At 50.1% G+C, this 18,501-nt stretch overlaps 1 protein-coding gene and 1 long non-coding RNA gene across 2 annotated transcripts in view; both read right to left on the bottom strand.

Annotated features, from left to right (window-relative positions):
• Positions 1 to 7,367, bottom strand: part of TREH (trehalase) — a 45,793-nt gene extending 38,426 nt beyond the window's left edge. Inside the window, exon 1 of the mRNA XM_031652905.1 lies at positions 7,024 to 7,367. Within this exon, the coding sequence (XP_031508765.1) occupies positions 7,024 to 7,058 (35 nt within the window). The 5' untranslated portion in view covers positions 7,059 to 7,367. The remainder of the gene's footprint in view (positions 1 to 7,023) is intronic.
• A 3,164-nt stretch (positions 7,368 to 10,531) lies between these two features.
• On the bottom strand, positions 10,532 to 18,216 carry LOC103877950. Its single transcript, XR_637872.4, has 3 exons — positions 17,562 to 18,216; positions 13,330 to 13,617; positions 10,532 to 11,787 (listed from the first exon to the last, which is right to left on the bottom strand). It is a non-coding gene; the product is annotated as an uncharacterized LOC103877950 (long non-coding RNA).
• Positions 18,217 to 18,501: the final 285 nt, after the last annotated feature.

Raw genomic sequence — 18,501 nt, 5'->3', positions numbered from 1 at the left:
TTCCCTCTTCTTCTGGAGAGGTCAGTCTTTTTCAAATTAGTCTTCAACTGATTGGATAACGCCCATCCACGTTAGGGAGGGTAGTCTGCTTTACTCATAGTCTACAGATTTAAATGTTATTTTCATCTAAAACATATCTTCACAGAAACATCTAGAATAATGCTTGCTCAACTATCTGGATACCTTTGCCTAGCCATGTTGACACATAAAATTAAACATTCTTTTTTTTTTTTTTTTTTTTTGAGACGGAGTCTTGCTCTGTCGCCCAGGCTGGAGTGCAGTGGCCGGATCTCAGCTCACTGCAAGCTCCGCCTCCCGGGTTCCTGCCATTCTCCTGCCTCAGCCTCCCGAGTAGCTGGGACTACAGGCGCCCACAACCGCGCCCGGCTAATTTTTTGTATTTTTAGTAGAGACGAGGTTTCACCGTGGTCTCGATCTCCTGACCTTGTGATCCGCCCGCCTCGGCCTCCCAAAGTGCTGGGATTACAGGCGTGAGCCACCGCGCCCGGCAACATTCTTTTTTTTTTTTTGAGATGGAGCCTCACTCTGTTGCCCAGGCTGGGGTGCAGTGGCATGATTCCAGCTCACTGCAACCTCTGCCTCCCAGGTTCAAGCGGTTCTCCTGCCTCAGCCTCCTAAGCAGCTGGGATTATAGGTGCCCACCACCACACCCAGTTACTTTTTGTATTTTTAGTAGAGACGGGGTTTCACCATGTTGGCCAGGCTAGTCTTGAACTCCTGGCCTCAGGTGATCCACCTGCCTTGGTCTTCCTAAAGTGCTAGGATTACAGGCAGGAGTCACTGCGCCTGGCCTAAACATCTTTTTTTATTGCAAGGTTTTTTATTGCCATCTCTTTACTTGTTACGCCTATTGAGACTTTCTACTTCTTGCATCAGTTTGTATAATTTCTGTTTCTAGGAATTTTTCTGTTTCATCTAGGTTATCTAATTTGTTGGTATATACTTGTTTATAGTATTCTATTTCCAATTTTGTAAGGTCAATAGTAATGCCTCTGCACTCGTTCTGATTTTTTGTGTGTCTTCTCTGTCAATTTTAATGATCTTTTCATAGGACCAACTTTTTGGTCACTCAGCTCACTGCAACCTTTGCCTCCTGAGTAGCTGGTCTTACACGTGCCTGCCATCACACCAGGCTAATTTTTCATATTTTAGTGGAGACGGGGTTTCACCATGTTACCCAGGGTGGTCTTGAACTCCTGAGCTCAGGCAATCCACCCACCTTGTCCTCCCAAAGTGCTAGGATTACAGGCATGAGCCAACGTGCCCAGCCAATGTTCTTTTTAAAAAAACACACAACTCTACAGTGATTGTACTAATTTACATTCTCACCAACAGTATACGAGGGTTACTTTTCTCCACATCCTCACCAGTATTTGTTATTGCCTGTCTTTTGAATAAAAGCCATTTTAACTGGACTGAGATAATATCTCATTGTAGTTTTGATCTGCATGTCTCTGATGATCGGTTATGTAGCCCACCTTTTCATATACCTGTTTGCCATTTGTATGTCTTCTTTTCAGCAATGTTTAGAGTGATTCACATCTTCTGCCCAATATGCAAACTGGCTTTGTTCTGGGGGAACTCCTCACTGTGTTGCCCAGGCTGGTCTCAAACTCCTGGGCTCAATTAATCTTCCCGCCTAAGCCTCCCAAAGCACTGGGATTACAGGTGTGAGCCACCATACCCGGCCAGTAGTGTTTTTTGTTTTGTTTTGTTTTGTTTTGAGACGAAATCTCACTCTGTCACACCAGGAGTGCAGTGGCATGATTCCAGCTCACTGCAACCTCTGCCTCCTGGGTTCAAGTGATTCTCCTGCTTCAGTCCCCTGAGTAGCTGGGACTACAGGCGCATGCCACCACACCCAGCTCATTTTTGTAATTTTAGTAGAGATGGGGTTTCACCATATTAGCCAGGCTGTTCTCAAACTCCTGACCTCGTGATCCACCCACCTCGGCCTCCCAAAGTGCTGGGATTACAGGTGTGAGCCACCGCACCCGGCCTCCAGCAGTTCTTTTTTTAGTATACATTTACAACTAACCAAGTCTACTCAAATAACACTGTTTCACGGTAGTGCGAGTACCTTATGACAACAAAGTAGTCTTAACTTCCTCCTCCTGTCCCTTTTATCATTGCTGTCATTCAGTTCCCTTATCCATAAACTATAATTATTGAATACACAGTTGCTATTACAGATTGAGCACCCAAAATCTGATAGCCCAAGATCTGAAATGCTCCAAAATCCAAAACTTTTTGAGTACAGACATAATGATCAAAGGAAGTGCTCACTGAAGCATTTCAGATTTTGGATGATCAGATTTGGGATTTTGAACCAGTAAGTATATTGCAAATATTTCAAAATTAAAAAAAAAAATCCGAAATCCAAAATACTTCTGGTATCAAGCATTTTGGATAAATGCCCTGTTTTATTTTGAACAAACCATTATCTGTTAGATTAACTAAGGATAAGAAAAGTAGAAGCTTTTATTTTACCTTTACATATTCCTTCTCTAAAACTCTTCCCTTGTTTATGTAGTTCAAAGTTTCTAACATGTCATCTTTCTTTTCTCTGAAGAAGTTTTTTTTTTTGGATACTTCTTGCGTCTTCAGGACTACAGAGTCTCTCAATTTTTGTTGGCTTGTGAAAGTTCTCGTTTCTCCATCACTTTTTTTTTCTTTTTTATTTTTCTTTTCTTTTCTTTCTTTCTTTCTTTTTTTTTAAGACAGAGTCTTGCTCTGTCACCCAGGCTGGAGTGCAGTGGTGCGATCTCGGCTCACTGTAATCTCTGCCTCTCAGGTTCCAGTGATCCTCCAGCCTCAGCCCCCCAAGTAGCTGGGACCACAGGTGTGTGCCACCACTAAAGTTTGTATTTTTTTGTAGAGACAAGGTTTCACTATGTTGCCTAGGCTGGTCTCAAATTCCTGAGCTCAAAGCAAACTGCCTGCCTCAGCCTCCCAAAGTGCTGGAATTACAAGCATAAGCCACTGTGCTGGCCTCTCCATCACTTTTGAAGGATGGTTTTGCAGGATACAGATTCTGGGGATTATGGGTTGGTGGGATCTTTTTCTCTGTCAATGCTTTAAATATCTCACAAGGTTCTCTTCTTCCTTGCATGGTTTCTAAGAAGTCTGATGTCATTTTTATCCTTGGTCCTCTATAGGTAAGCTTTTTTTTACTCCTCTGGCCTCTTTCAAGACTTTTTATCTTTGAATTTCTGCAATTTGAATATAATATGCCTAGGTGTTGATTTTTTCTTCTTTTTGGGGGGCATCTGTCTTAGTATTTTCTGAGCTTCCTGGGTCTGTGGTTTGGTGTCTGACATAAATTTGGGGAAATTCTCCATCATTATTGTTTCGAATATCTCTTTGGTTCCCTCTTTCTTCCTCTGTATTCCCATTAATGCATATGTGATGCCTTTTGTCATGGTCCCACAGTTTTGGATATTCTCTTCTGTCTGTTTCAGTCTTGTCTCTTTTTGCTTTTGAGTTTTCGAAGTTTCTACTGACATATCCTGAAGTTCATGGATTCTTTCCTCAGCTGCGTCCAGTCTACTAAAGAGCTGATCAAAGGCATTTCGTTGGTGTTTTTTTCTCGTTGTAATTCCTCTTTGTTTTTTCTTAGAATTTTCATCACTCTGCTTAAATTACTTACCTGCTCTTGCATGTATGTTGTCTACTTTTTCCGTGAGCACCCTTGGCATGTTAATCATAGTTGTTTCAAATTTCCGGCCTGGAAATCCAACATCCCCACTATAGTTGAGTCTGGTTCTGATACTTGCTCTATCTCTTCAAATGGTATTTTCTGCCTTTTAGTATGACTTCTAGTTTTTTCTTGAAACCAAACCAGTATTGGGTAAAAGAAACCCAGTGTGGAGGTGTCTATTCTGTTAAGTTGTGACTCTCTGTATCTGCCTGTCTGTCTCCAGTTTTGGAGGCAGCTCTGTGACCTTAATTCTCTGACATATCTAAGAAGAGTTGTTGGTGTTGTTTATTCAGCTTTTTACTTGTTGTTAAGATGGAGTGACAATTGCCACACTCCTTACACCCTAGGCCAGAAACAAGAAACCCCATTTAGTTCTTTTTTTTCGTTTGTTTTTGAGACTGAGTCTCAGTCTGTCGCCCAGGCTGGAGTGCAATGGCACAGTCTCGGCTCACTGCAACCTCTGCCTCCTGGGTTCAAGTGATTCTCCTGCCTCAGCCTCCCCAGTAGCTAGGATTACAGGCATGCTCCACCATGCCCGGCTAATTTTTGTATTTTTAGTACAGACAGGGTTTCACCATGTTGGTCAGGCTGGTCTCGAACTCCTGACTTCAGGTCATCCTCCCACTTTGGCCTCCCAAAGTGCTGAGATTATAGGCATGAGCCACCGTGCCTGGCTGGTTCTCTTTGTATTTTCTTTTCATTTTATTTTCTAGAGACAGAGTTTTCCTCTGTCACCCATGCAGGAGTGCAGTAGCTCAATGACAGCTGTTGTAACCTTGAACTTCTGGGCTCAAACAATCCTTCCACCTTGTCCTCCCAAATAGCTGGGACTACAGGCATGTGCCATAATGCCTGGCTAATTTTAAAAATCACAGCTCACCATGTTGCCCAGGCTGGCCCTGAAATCCTGTCCTCAAGTGATCCTCTTGCCTTGGCCTCTCAACGCACTGGGATTGCAGGTGTGAGACATCACACCCAGCCCTTTCTTAATTTTTATTTTTTTATTATTACCATTTTTGAGACAGGGTCTTGCTCTGTTGCCCAGGCTGGAAGGCAGTGGCACAATCATGGCTCACTGCAGCCTCCACCTCCTGGGCTTAAGCAATCTCACCTCAGGATCCTGAGTAGCTGGGACTACAGGTGTGCACCACCACATCTGGCTAATTTTTTTATTTTTGTAGAGATGGGTTCTCACCATGTTGCCTTGGTTGGTTTTGAACTCCTGGGCTCAAGTGATTCTCCCGCCTCAGCCTAACAAATGTTGGGACCACAGGGGTGAGCCACTACACCCCCTGGCCCTTTTTAATATTTTCCATCTGTTTATTGATATTCTTTTTTTAGTATATAGTGGTCACTTTTTTTTTTTTTTTTTTTTTTTGAGATGGCGTATCGCTCTGTTGCCCAGGCTGGAGTGCAGTGTTGTAATCTCAGGTCACTGCAACCTCCGCCTCCTGGGTTCAAGCGATTCTCCTGCCTTAGCCTCCCAAGTAGCTGGGATTACAGGTGCCCACCACCACACCCGCCTAATTTCTGTATTTTTAGTAGAAGACAGGGTTTCACCATGTTGGCCAGGCTGGTCTCGAACTCCTGACCTCAGGCGATCCAGCCACTTCAGCCTCCCAAAGTGCTGGGATTACAGGTGTGAGCCACCGTGCCCAGCCTAATGGTCACTCCTAAGACAATTTCTCTTGCCTGCTTGTGTGTGTGTGTCATACTTTCCTGTTTGTGTGTGTGTGTGTGTCGTAACTTTTTGTAGGAAAACAAACATTTTAGATAACATATTGTGGCAATGCTGGGTACTGGCTACCTCACCCCACTCTACCCAGAGCGTGCTATTATTGTTCATTTGTGTATTTGGGGAGCGACTGGCTGAATTATGTTCCCGGTCTATTTCCCACCCTCTCTGTCAAGCCCATGAGGTTGCTCCTCAGGGAGACACAGCTTTCGGGATGACTACAGCCACTCTGGGGTGACAGTGGTCTTGGCAGGGCTCCCTTCCTCTCTTTCCCTGAGCACATCCAGCAGTTAAAAGCCACTAATTGCCAGCTGATTTTACAATTGTTTTAACGATGCCCTGGGGGATAAATAGATCTAGAGACAATCCATTCAAATTCAGACTCTTTTGAAGGAATAATATCAGGGGCAGAAATAAATTATATATATTTATTTGGGCCCCACCTCCCCTGCTCTCCTTCCTAGCATTGAGCCCTTGGTTGCGTGGGCCCAGGCTGGGGGTTTTCAGTATTTGTAAGAATTTCAGCAGAACAATAAAGCCTTTGGAATACAGAAGTGAGTGGAAGGCCGGAGGTGTGGGACTTGGCGCTGGGGTACTTGAGGTAGGAGGGATAGGTCTTCCCCCTGGAGCAGGATTTCCACCCTATTCAAGGTTCCAGAAGGGAGCTAGGCCCCAACCCATGACCTCCAGGTCATGAACCTGCCCCCCACTTCACTCTGATCAGAGGACAGGCTGGGAGGTAGGAGGGCATGAAGAGGCAGGGGAAGACAGGAACTGGTGCAGAGATTTAAAGGGACAGGAGCTGGCTCAGAGGTTTAATGGGACAGGAGCTGGGGCCAGGTGAGGAGGGGAGGGCTGTCACTACGGCAGGAGGCTGAACAGGAGGCTGGGCAGAAGGGTGGCCACCAGGCAGTGGGGCTCCAGGAAAGCCAGCTGGGCCCCTGAGGTCAGCCGGTCACCATAGCGGTCCAGCAGCATCAGGACCACGCCATTCGTCCAGCCAAAGCCCTCCTGGGAGAGGCGGGGCAGTGGGGCCCGGTTTCTGGGGAAGCCCCAGACCCTTGGTGGGGGCTGTGGGCTCTCTCCCCAGGGGCACTGGCCCTGCCTAACCCTAGCGGTACAGGAAGCACCAGTCAGCTCGTCCCCTGGGCCGACATGCAGGTGAGCACACTGAGGCCTGGGGTGGGGGTCGTGGGCAGCAGAGCCCAGGAGTTCCCTGCAGGGCGATGGCCAGCCCGCCCCTGGCCTGCTCAATTGAACTTCATACTCCCCTCTGCCACCGGGCTGTCCACCATTGCTAATGTCATACTGGGACTAAGAGGGCGGGCCGTAGGTCAGGCACTGCCCTACCCCACCCCACCCCACCCCCAGCCACAGGGACAACAAACAATGGGATCCTTGTGGGGAGAAGTCGCTCTGCCTGCCCAGCAGCCCCTGCAGTGCCCAGGAGTGGCCACTGGGCGCCGCCACCATCCCAGCTGCGCTGGCCCTGGGCCCTGCCAAGCCTGACCGTCCTGCCTCACCACGGGGACGCCCTGGGGTGCGGGGAGGGCTCAGGCCAGCTCACCTTCTCATACATGGCTGACTTTTGCGAGTAGACATCAAAGTTGGTTCGGATTCAATTCTGGGGCATATTGGTAGATCAGGATCCGGCTGCCCTAGAAGGTTCCAGACATTCCCGTGACTGTGGGTGGGGCTGGACTGGAAGCCAGGACGCTGGGCCCGGCGGGAAGCCAGATGTCCCCTTCCTGGCCCTTCTCTTCTCGGCTCACAGCTGCCCCCCGGTGGCTCCGCGGGACCCGCAGGCTGGGACAAGGGGCACAGCCGGAGGAAGCGGCCTTCCCTGCAGGTCCTGCTCAGGGTCGGGAGGGGGCGGTGCTGCCTGCAGTGGACCCGAACCACCTGCTGTGCCCTCACCTCCAGGTATTTCAGAGCCTTGTCCGCCACGCCAGGGTCAGAGAAACACCCGGCCCAGAGTGGAGTGAGGTTGGATGGGTAAAAGTCCCAGTTCTTCTTGTTCTCAAGGTTGTAGTCAAACCAGGCACCGGTCTCATCCCACAGGACTGCGTTCAGGGCGGCCAAGCGCTGTGCCTGCAGGATTCTGTACTTCGTGGCCTGGGAGTCGTTCCCTGGGGCAGTGCTGCCTTTGGGCCCTACCGGAGGGAGCCCTCTAGAAAGAACTTCTGAGGTCAGAAGGGCAGCATCTACTTCTAACGCCTGGCCTCCTCCAGGAAGGCTCCCCAGCCTCCCCAGGAAACTCCAGCCTGTCCTGTCTCCTCTGGGCTGCCAGCACTACCTCTGGCACCATCGGGTAGATGTTCACTGCCTGCTGGGCTCTCTCTTTCCCTGAGCTCCTGAGCCAGGCCTCCGTCTCAGGAGGAATCAGTGCTACTGCTTGCTCAGCTCCGTCCTGAGCCACTTTGTTCATCCACATCCCCTCACCTGGGGAAAGGGTTTGGGGTTTTATCCCGTCCCTAGTCCTACCACTGGAGCCCAAGCCCAGACCCTCTTGCTTGGAGCCCCGCTCTCCCTGGACCTGTTCCCACTTTGCCCTAATCACACAGGCCTTCTTCCCAATCCCTGAACAGTGCCTCAGGGCCTCTGCACGGTCCTTTTCGTGCCTGGACTGTCCTCTCCCAGGTCAGCTCAGCAATGGTTCCTGCCACAGTTCTGCTCACACATCACCTCCTCAGAGACACCTTTCCTCCCCGTCCTCTCTAACACACCCTCCGCTCACCCACAGCAGCGGGTCCTAACTTCACTCTACTTCAAACTGTGCTTCTGTTACTGTTTTGCTTCTATTATTATTGTTCTTGCAGGAGCTGGTAAAGTGGCTGATGTGGCCACTGCTCCATAAATCCATGAGGAATGAAGGGTGGATATTGCCTGAGTCCAGGAGGCAGGACAGGGTCGCTCATCTCTGTCCCTGGTGATGGAAACTCAGGGTCAGGAAAGAGCCTTGACCTGGCCTGGGTCACAAAGAGAGTATTAGGGTCAGCCCTTGAGCCCGGGTGCTGTGGTCAGGCCCTTAGGCCGCCTCTCACACCCAGGCTAGGAAGCTGGAGCAGAAAGTTTGCTAGAACTATCCTGGGAAGAAGTCTGCATAGTTCAAGGGGCAGCTTAGAAGAGGAGACGGAGGGAGGTGGGCTCTGGCCAGAAGGCTCTTAGACCTCAGGCCAGGCTCAGGCAGCCGCATCTAGTATCAGGCCTGCAGGTCCAGTGCCTATTATGGGGCCTATTATGCCTGGATGAGGGGCCTCAAGTTCATTTAGGCCAAGCCCCTCATTCTACGGAGAACCACATGATGGTTGCAGGGGAGATTTGCCCAACGTTGGTGGGTTGATCGTGGGGGCAGGTCTGAACTCGTCTCTGTTTGCATTCTGGCTCTCCTGACATTCCAGACCCATCTCTTGGTCATCCCTGGACAGGAGAGATCCCACAGGGTAAATAGGACATGAGCCTGCAGTGAGGGGAGACAGAGGAGGAGAGAACTCCCTGAAACAAGAGGAGAGGAGGAGCCGGCGGGGAGGACACAGGTAGGGCAGCAGGCAGACCACCAAGGGGCAGGCTTGCTGCTTTGCAGCCTGGCCACCAGCCTGTGTGCCTCATTGCCGCCCCTTCCTCCCAGGGCAGGGCCTATGTCTCAACCAAAGCCTGGAGCAAGACAAGGAAGGCTCCATTTCCCTCCTCCTACTCCTCTACTCAAACCACAGCCATCTGTGCATCAATAACTTTTTTTTTTTAACCCTCAGCTGCCTGATGTCCATGGTTGGGGTTTGGGTTGGGTCGCCGAGGGCCGCCTGCACACACTAGGGAGGGCTCCTGAGCACCCACTCTCAGGCTTTGCACGTTTCCGAAATTCTGCACATGGCAGCAATGTTTGCAGAAAGGGTGTGGAGGGTGCCTGTGGGCCAGGCACCAGCCTGCTGCAGCTGCCCGTGGTTGCTTCTGTCTGCCAGGGCTGCACAACCTCTGGTTTTCACCTCAACCACTGTGGCTTCCTCTCTCCCCGTGGGAACAGGGCATGGGGTGAGGGGGCCACCATGCCGAGACAACTAGGCATCTCCCTGCCAGGCCAGGAGTTCCACTGCTACAGCCCAATACCAGCAAATTCAGATGCAACCAAGTGACCCCAACTCAAGTTACGTCCCCTTTCTCCCCCAGGCTCTGCAGTCCCTGGGATCTGCAGTGTTAGTTCATCTCCAGGAGAGACTAGGTCCGAGGAGACCCACTAAAGGCCTGGCTGTACCATCATAGGCTGTGTGCCCTTGGGCAAGAACCTCTACCATTCCCCGTTGCCGGTATATAAATGGAAGGCTTTGCTCTAGATCAGTGTTGCAAACTCAAATTCCAGGAACAGGAACGTGCAAAATATGTTGGGGATAAGAGAGCCAACAGTGCAAGGGGGAAGTGAGTGTTGGGGACCTAGTCTTGGGGTGATGGGAACTGGGCTGAACTGGAAGCGTATTCCTGTGTAAGGGAGGCCGTTGCTGCAGAGGGCAGCTGCTGTGGTACTGGGGGATCCTGATTTGTTGAAGGAAGGTGGAAATTTATATTTCAACTCACACGCTCCTGTTTTTAAAATGTCTCAACATCTCTAATTCTGACTGTAAATCTAAGAGTGATTCCTATGTGTGTGTGGTTAGGAGGAGTCTGACCTCCACCAGAGGGGCTTTTGGGCTGGGACTTCGTCCTCCTGCAGAGCACAGGACCCCACCCCTGAATGAAACCTCAACCTGGAATGTTGACACAATCATTTGGTGCCCCTTTCAGTTGCTATATTAGGTACATATTGATATCTGTAATATGTAGAGATCTCTTAAAAGTCTAAAAGGAAGATAGGGCTAGGCGCAGTGGCTCACGCCTGCAATCCCAGCACTTTGGGAGGCCGAGGCAGGCGGATCACCTGAGGTCAGCAATTTAAGACCAGCCTGACCAATACGATGAAGCCCTAGCCCATAAGGACACAGCTCTGGGCTGCCCTCAGGGTTGTGTGCACCTGAGTCCCCACCAACATCTCACCACTTAGCTTGTCTGCCCAGCTTTTCTTAACATATTTACAAGCAGATACATCATTGATGGGAAAAACAGAACACTTTAAAATATGGGTTCAGCTTTGATTTCAAGGAGAAGCTGCAAGCTGTGTGAAGGGCTGGGAAGGGCACCACAGGAGACGCAGCTCAGCCTCTTCTTAGTCCTCAGCAACTCAGCTCTGACCCCAAGTTTCACCCCATGCAGTAAGGGCTCTGAACCCTCCTGGGCCCACCATCCTTAGAAAGCAGCTTGGGGGAGGGATGTCTCATTGTCCCCACTGCAAATTATTTCTTTGAGGAAAAGCTACTAGTTTCCTTCTCAATGTCTGTTCTCAGGGTATTGGTGTGACCAGCTTTGTTTAAGGTGATTTTCCAGGCTCCCCTACAGTGCAGGGTGGCCAGGGACCCAGTTCTGGCAAATGACACGTAAGTGGACATCACTGCAAGAGGATCCGAGGCAGGCTCCTAAAAGGGGAGAGACTCAACCCAACCGGCTCTGCATTGAGTCCTTTGCCCTCCCTCTTCCTGCCTTGATGCAGATGAAAGGCTGGCACTGCAGCAACCACCTTGCATCCACAAGGCAGTAAACCTCGGCCGACAGCCACCTGCTTCAGACAGCAGCCCAGGAAGGCAGAAAGAGACTGGGTTCTCGATGGCAACTTTGAGTCACAACAGGCGTAGACTTCTGTGACATGAAAAAACAACCCTCTTAGTTGTTGAAGGCACTGGTTTTCAGATTTCTGTCACAGCTGAAGGGAAACTCAAGCAGATCCTTCCTCTGAGCATCTGCTCTCTTCTCCAAGGGCCTTCCGGTCACACACTTTCCTTCATTCCCATTACATTTCCATCCAGGTTCTAATGTCCTTACAAGGTATATTGTAGCACGCCTCTGCCTGGCCTAACTTCAACCTCCCTCTGGATGTGAGAGATAGACCTCACTGTAGGAAGAGGGTGAAGGAAGGGTGTCAGTTAATGCATAAGGAACCAAGGACTAATATCCATATATATGGACCCAAATATCAGGTGACACTGAGCATGTGCACCCACAGCTTCTCACACCTGCCTTGTCTTGTAGACACCAGCTCTGGATCCCCAGACCTCTCACCTGAGCTCTGGGGCAAATGCTTCCTGACATCCTCAGTGGTGGGCAGCGAGGCCGGGATGGTGTGGAACTGCACACTTCCGGCTTCTGGGATGTTGGCAAGGCCCTGTCACCACTCGATTTCCAGGTGTCTGCTTCACAGTGATCTGTTAAACTGCCATATGTGTTGTATGCCCCTTCCTGGGTTGTGCTACAGCTGATAATAAAATCATTTGATAATTTTTTTTGTTGTTTTTTGAAGCAGAGTCTTCCCCTGTTGCCCAGGCTAGAGTGCAGTGGTGTGATCTCGGCTCACTGCAACCTCTGCCTCCCTGGTTCAAGCGATTCTCCTGCCTCAGCCTCCCAAGTAGCTGGGACTATAGGCATGTGCCATGACACCCAGCAAATTTCTGTATTTTTAGTAAAGACGGGGTTTCACCATGTTGGCCTGGCTGGTCTTGAACTCCTGACCACAGGTGATTCACCCACCTCAGCCTCCCAAAGTGCTGGGATTACGGGTGTGAGCCACCATGCCCAGACATTTTTGAGAATTTTAAAAAAGAGTCTATCAGAGCCGGGCTCGATGGCTCATACCTTTAATCTCAGCACTTTGGGAGGCCCAGGTGGGTGGATCATCTGAGGTCAGGAGTTTGAGACCAGCTTGGCCAACATGGTGAAACCCCATCTCTACTAAAAATACGAAAATTAGCCGGGTGTGGTGGTGGGTGCCTGTAGTCTCAGCTACTGGGGAGGTTGAGGCAACAGAGTGAGACTCTGTCTTTTAAAAAAAAAAAAAAAAAGTGCACCACCTGCTTGGTTTGGCCCCATTTGGACAGGAAGGGAAAGGGCCCTGGAAGGCCGTAGGTTGGCCTTGGGGTCAGGCCAGCAGTGAAGCAGCCGGCACGTGAGGTGGCCTCATGGGGTAGCAAAGCTGGCAGGGCAGGGCAGGGCGGGCCAGGCCGGGAGGGCTCTGACTGATCCTCGGAGCTCTAATAGGAAGCTGCACACCCGTTCACTCTCTTAGAATAGCTGTGCACCTGCAGATAACCAGTTTCTGTTGTGGTGAGTGGTAGTTAAATAAATAAATAAATAAGCAGGCAAGGAACAAGCTTTTCCTTACCGTGACAGTCATTTGCTGCTGTGAAACTACTATGGTCTATTACCTCCCACTCACTTTCCTCAATCAGTGCTGCCTGCAACGGCAAGAACTTGGGGCCAAAAGAGCACCTGCCCTAGCACAGAGCTCAGGCCTGCCCACCCCCACCCCCTAGGACCACCTGCCTTTGACTTCTGAAACCACATTTAGCTTGCATGCAGGCAAGTCATATGACTTCTCTGAGCCTCAGTTTCTTCCTTGGCAAAGTGGGGATAATAACAGCTCTCTTCAAAAGCCATTGTAAGAGTTGGAAATGATAAGCCGGGTGGGGTGCCTAATACCTGTAATCCCAGCAGTTTGGGAGGCTGAGGCGGGTGGATCACCTGACCTCAGGAGTTTCGAGACCAGCCTGACCAGCACGGTGAAACCCCGTCTCTACTAAAAATACAAAATTAGCTGGGCGTGGTGGTGCATGCTTGTAATCCCAGCTATTTGGGAGGCTGAGGCAGGAGAATTGCTTGGACCTGGGAGGCAGAGGTTGTAGTGAGCTGAGACTGTGCCATTGCACTCCAGCCTGGGGAATAAGAGGGAAACTCCATCTCAAAAAAAAAAAAAAAAGTTGGAAATGATGTATTTTAGCCGCGCAGATAGTCAGCCATGCACCTGTTTCGCTTATGGGTAGAAACACCACAGTTGACTCCATTTCAGCAGCTGAGGGGCCCAGAGGACCGTGCCCTCCGCCACACTGTGTAGGCCTCAGTCATGTTGCTGGCAAATATTCCAGAAGGCTCAGAGGAGGCATGTTGAGAGTATTGTCAGCCAATCACCACAAAGCTGCTCCTTCAGGACCCTTCTCACTCTGAGCCTCACGTAACACAAGTCTGTGGCTGGAGGGAGGGTGGCAGGGACCCACCTGGACATTACTTCCACACTTGCAGCCTCAGGGTAACCCTGGTGGTCAAATAAGCAAAGATCAGCCTCAAAGCAGCAAATAGGACTGTGTCCTCTGGGGCCTTACCATGGTCCACGTGCAGTCCAGGCTTGGCTTCACCATTTGCATGAGAGCTCAGAGGACACCCATGGCCACAGAGGCTCAGCACAGCCAGGGGAATGGAGACCTTGTCAGTAACATGGAGGTGAGATCATAGCAAACACCTTCATCTCAGGTTCAAGGGGGAAGGGGTCACCTGCTGGGGAAGGAGGAGGCTGTGGCAGGTGACGCTGTGCTGGAATGCCGACCACCTTCCTCACAGTCTTGGAAGTGAATTCCAGACACCCAGACCTCTGCAGACAACTTCCAGCAAGTGCAGCAAGGCCAGCAGGGCACCTGCTGTTGACTCAAAAAGACCCTTCCAGGTTTCCCCAGAAAAGGCAGCCTTCGCTGCTGCAGCCCCTGTGGATGACAGCTTGTTTAATAGCTCAGATTCCCCAGGCAGTTTCTCCACCCTCCACTGCTGGGATTCTTGCAATGACGATGTGGTGGGTCGACCTGGAGAGGGTGGGTCAGGAAGGATCTTCTGACTTGGAGACTACCAGGGGAGACAACACCACACACGAGCCCCTGCTCCAGACTTGGCAAGGATGATGCCAAATACGCCGAGGCGGCTGCAGGGACCCAGGGAACAGAGGAGTTTGTTCCCAGGATAAAGAGGGGGTCAGCCGGCCAGGTACAGTGGCTCACGCCTGTAATCCCAGCACTTTGGGAGGCTGAGGTGGGCAAATCACCTAAGGTCAGGAGTTTGAGACCAGCCTGCCCAACATGGAGAAATCCCATCCCTACTAAAAATACAAAAAATTAGCTGGGCATAGTGGCAGGTGCCTGTAATCCCAGCTACTCTGGGCAGGAGAATCACTTGAATCCAGGAGGTGGAGGTTGCAGTGACCCGATATGGTGCCACTGCACTCCAGCCTGGGCAATGAGAGTGAAACTCCGTCTCAAAAAAAAAAAAAAAAGAAAGAAAGAAAGAAAAGAAAAAAGAGCCAGGCACCATGGCTCACGCCTGTAATCCCAGCACTTTGGGAGGCCAAGGCGGGCAGATCATCTGAGGTCGGGAGTTCAAGACCAGCCTGACCAACATGGAGAAATCCTGTCTCTACTAAAAATACAAAATTAGCTGGGCGTGGTGGCGCATGCCTGTAATCCCAGCTACTCGGGAGGCTAAGGCAGGAGAATTGCTTGAACCCAGGAGGTGGAGCTTGCGGTGAGCAGAGGTTGCGCCATTGCACTCCAGCCTGGGGAACAAGAGCGAAACTCCATCTCAAAAAAAAAAGAAAAAGAAAAGAAAAAGAAAAAAGAAAAGTTTAGAATATAATGGTAAGAAATGTAAGGGTGTTAGATTCTGTTTTTAGAATGGAAGCAAAACAGATCCACCAAAAGCATCCTGTGTTTTGTGTTCTCTTTCCTACCTGGGTTCCTCACCCACCCAGGCATGACTGCTCTCCTGTCATGTATGGTGTATCAGTCCCCTGCATGCTTTTATACCTCTGCTGTTCATGCGTGGATCTGCTAGGGTTGCTTGGCATGTTTTTTGTTGAGGTAAAATATACATGGCATAAAATTTTCGATCTTAACCACTTTTAAGTGTACATTTCAGGGACATTAAGAACGTTCACTTGGCCGGGCGTGGTGGCTCACACCTGTAATCCCAGCCCTTTGGGAGGCCAAGGCGGCAGAAATTAATTCTGAAAAAGTCTCAACATGTCTCTTTCTTTTATTTCTTTTTTTTTAAAGACAGAGTCTTGCTCCGTAGCCCAGGCTGGAGTGCAGTGACATCATCTCAGCTCACTGCAAGCTCCGCCTCCTGGGTTCATGCCATTCTCCTGCCTCAGCCTACCGAATAGCTGGAACTACAGGCGTCCACCACCACGCCTGGCTAATTTTTTGTATTTTTAGTAGAGACAGGGTTTCACCGTGTTAGCCAGGATGGTCTTGAGCTCCTGACCTCGCGATCCACCCGCCTTGGCCTCCCAAAGTGCTGGGATTAGAGGCGTGAGCTACCGCGCCCGGCACCTCTTTTTTTTTTTTTCCTGAGCCAGAATCTCACTCTGTCACCCAGGCTAGAGTTCAGTGGTGCCACCTCGGCTCACTGCAAGCTCCGCCTCCTGGGTTCTTACCATTCTCCTGCCTCAGCCTCCGGAGTTGCTGAGACTACAGGCGCCCGCCACCACGCCTGGCTAATTTTTTGTATTTTTAGTAGAGACGGGGTTTCACCATGTTAGCCAGGATGGTCTTGATCTCCTGAACTCATGATCTGCCTGCCTCAGCCTCCCAGAGTGCTAGGATTACAGGTGTGAGCCACCACGCCCGGCCAAGTCTGGGAAGTCTTAAGGGCTAGACCCCACATCTGATGATGTCATATTGTGGGTGGGGACTCTCTACAGAGTCCCAAGGCAGCAAGGGCATCACATGGAGAGGAATTTATGAGAGATGGCCAAACTGGCTTCTTTTTTTTTGAGACAAGGTCTCCCTCTGTCGCCCAGGCTAGAGTGCAGTGGCACAACCACAGCTCACCACAGCCTCGACCTCCCAGGCTCAATTGATCCTCCCACCTCAGCCTCTTGGGTAGCTGGACCAGAGGTGTGTGCCACCATGCCCAGCTAATTTCTTTTGATTATTTGTAGAAACAGAGTTTCCCTGTGTTGTCCAGATTGGTCTCAAACTCATGGGCACAAGTGATCCTCATTCCTCAGCCTCCCAGAGTGCTGGGATTACAGGTGTGAGCCACCACACCCAGCCAAACTGGCTTCTTATAAGAGAATCACTCTGATGATAACTAACTCATTCCCATGATAACCCATTAATCCATGAACTGATTGATCCATTCATGAGGGAAGAGCCCTCATGACCCAATGACCCAATCCCCTCTTAAAGGACCCCCCACCTTTTAATTTAATTTTATTTTATTGAGACGGAGTCTCACTCTGTCACCAGGTTGGAGTGCAGTGGCACAATCTCAACTCACTGCAATCCCCACCTCCTGGGTTCAAGTGATTCTCCTGCATCAGCCTCCCGAATAGCTGGGACTACAGGTGCCCACCACCACCCTCAGCTAATTTTTGTATTTTTAGTAGAGATGTGGTTGTGGTTTCACCATGTTGGCCAGGTTGGTCTCGATCTCTTGACCTCGTGATCCACCCACCTCAGCCTCCCAAAGTGCTGGGATTACAGGCGTGAACCCACTGTGCCCAGCCAGGCCTCACATCTTAATACTCACACAGTGGGAATGAAGTTTCAACATAAATTGCAGAGGGGACAACATTCAAACCATGGTACCCAGTCATAGTGTTTTATTCTTTTCTTATGCTTTTAATTCCTGACATGCATCTAGACATTTTAATCATATCTATTTTATAATACCTTTGTAGTCCTTATATAACATCTGTGTTTTAGCACTTGTTTCAGGTTTTTTTCTAAGTTTGTGTCAAGACCCCATTTTCTAAGTCAAAAATGGGATTGTGCTACACATTATTTCTTTTTTCTTTTTTTTTTCTTTTTTTCTTTTTTTTTGAGGCAGAGTCTCGCTCTGTGGCCCAGGCTGGAGTGCAGTGGCCGGATCTCAGCTCACTGCAAGCTCCGCCTCCTGGGTTTACACCATTCTTCTACCTCAGTCTCCCGAGTAGCTGGGACTACAGGCGCCCGCCACCTCGCCCGGCTAGTTTTTTTTTGTATTTTTTAGTAGAGACAGGGTTTCACCGGGTTAGCCAGGATGGTCTCGATCTCCTGACCTCGTGATCCGCCCATCTCGGCCTCCCAAAGTGCTGGGATTACAGGCTTGAGCCACCGTGCCCGGCCTGCACATTATTTCATAACCTGCCTTCCCCCCCCCCCCCACAAAATAAGGAACTTAAAACAACACATATCTTTTTCTGAGGGCAGAAATTTGGGCCCAGCTCACCTAGGTTCTCTGCTTCAGAGCTTTACCAGGCTGCTGTCCAGGTGTCGGCTGGGTCTGTGGTCTCATCGGAGGCTCAACTGGTCTCATCTAAGGCTTAACATTGGCCCGCAAGCTCCTCAGACTGTTGGCAGAATTCTTCCCCTCGTTGTTGTAGGACTAGAACTGTGGTTCCTGTTTTCTTGTTGGCTGTCAGCCAGGGATAGTCCTTAGCAACTAGAGACTACAGTAGTTCCTTGCCAAGTGACCCTGTCACCACATAGAAGCTTCCTTCTTCAAAGCCAGCAATAGACGGAGAGTCTCTGAGAGACCCTCTGAGAGGGCCCAGATACTCTTTCAAAGACTTCCACCTGATTTAGTCAGGCCCACCCATGAAAATGCCCCCTTGACTTCAAAATCAACTGACTTAGGACCTTAATTAAGTCTGGCAAACTCCCTCACCTTTTTCAGTCTATTAGCTGGAAGGAAGTTGCAGGTCCTACCGGCACTCCAGGGGAGGAAGTTACACTGGGTGTGAACACCAGGGAGTGAGACCACAGGGCCCAGCCCCAGGTCTGTTCATACCATGTTTATCTTTCCATGTCATTATCTTTTCTTTTCTTTCTTTTTTTTTCAGATGGAGTCTCGCTCTGCTGGCCAGGCTGGAGTGCCGTGGCCTGACCTTGGCTCACTGCAACCTCTGCCTCCCAGGTTGAAGTGATTTTCCTACCTCAGCCTCCTGAGTAGCTGGGACTACAGGCACGTGCCACCACACCTGGCTACTTTTTGTATTTTTAATAGAGATGGAGTTTCGCCACGTTGGCTAGGCTGGTCTTGAACTCCTGACCTCAGGTGATCCGCCCACCTAGGCCTCCCAAAGTGCTGGGATTACAGGCACGAGCCACTGTGCGCAGCCATCATTATGTTTTCTACCACCTTCTAATGTTAATGGCCTCACAACATT

Source organism: Papio anubis, chromosome 12 (genome assembly GCF_008728515.1).
Source record: "Papio anubis isolate 15944 chromosome 12, Panubis1.0, whole genome shotgun sequence".
Lineage (NCBI taxonomy): Eukaryota > Metazoa > Chordata > Mammalia > Primates > Cercopithecidae > Papio > Papio anubis.
Note: the sequence above shows the minus strand (reverse complement) of the source record. Positions and strands in the feature narration are given on the sequence as shown.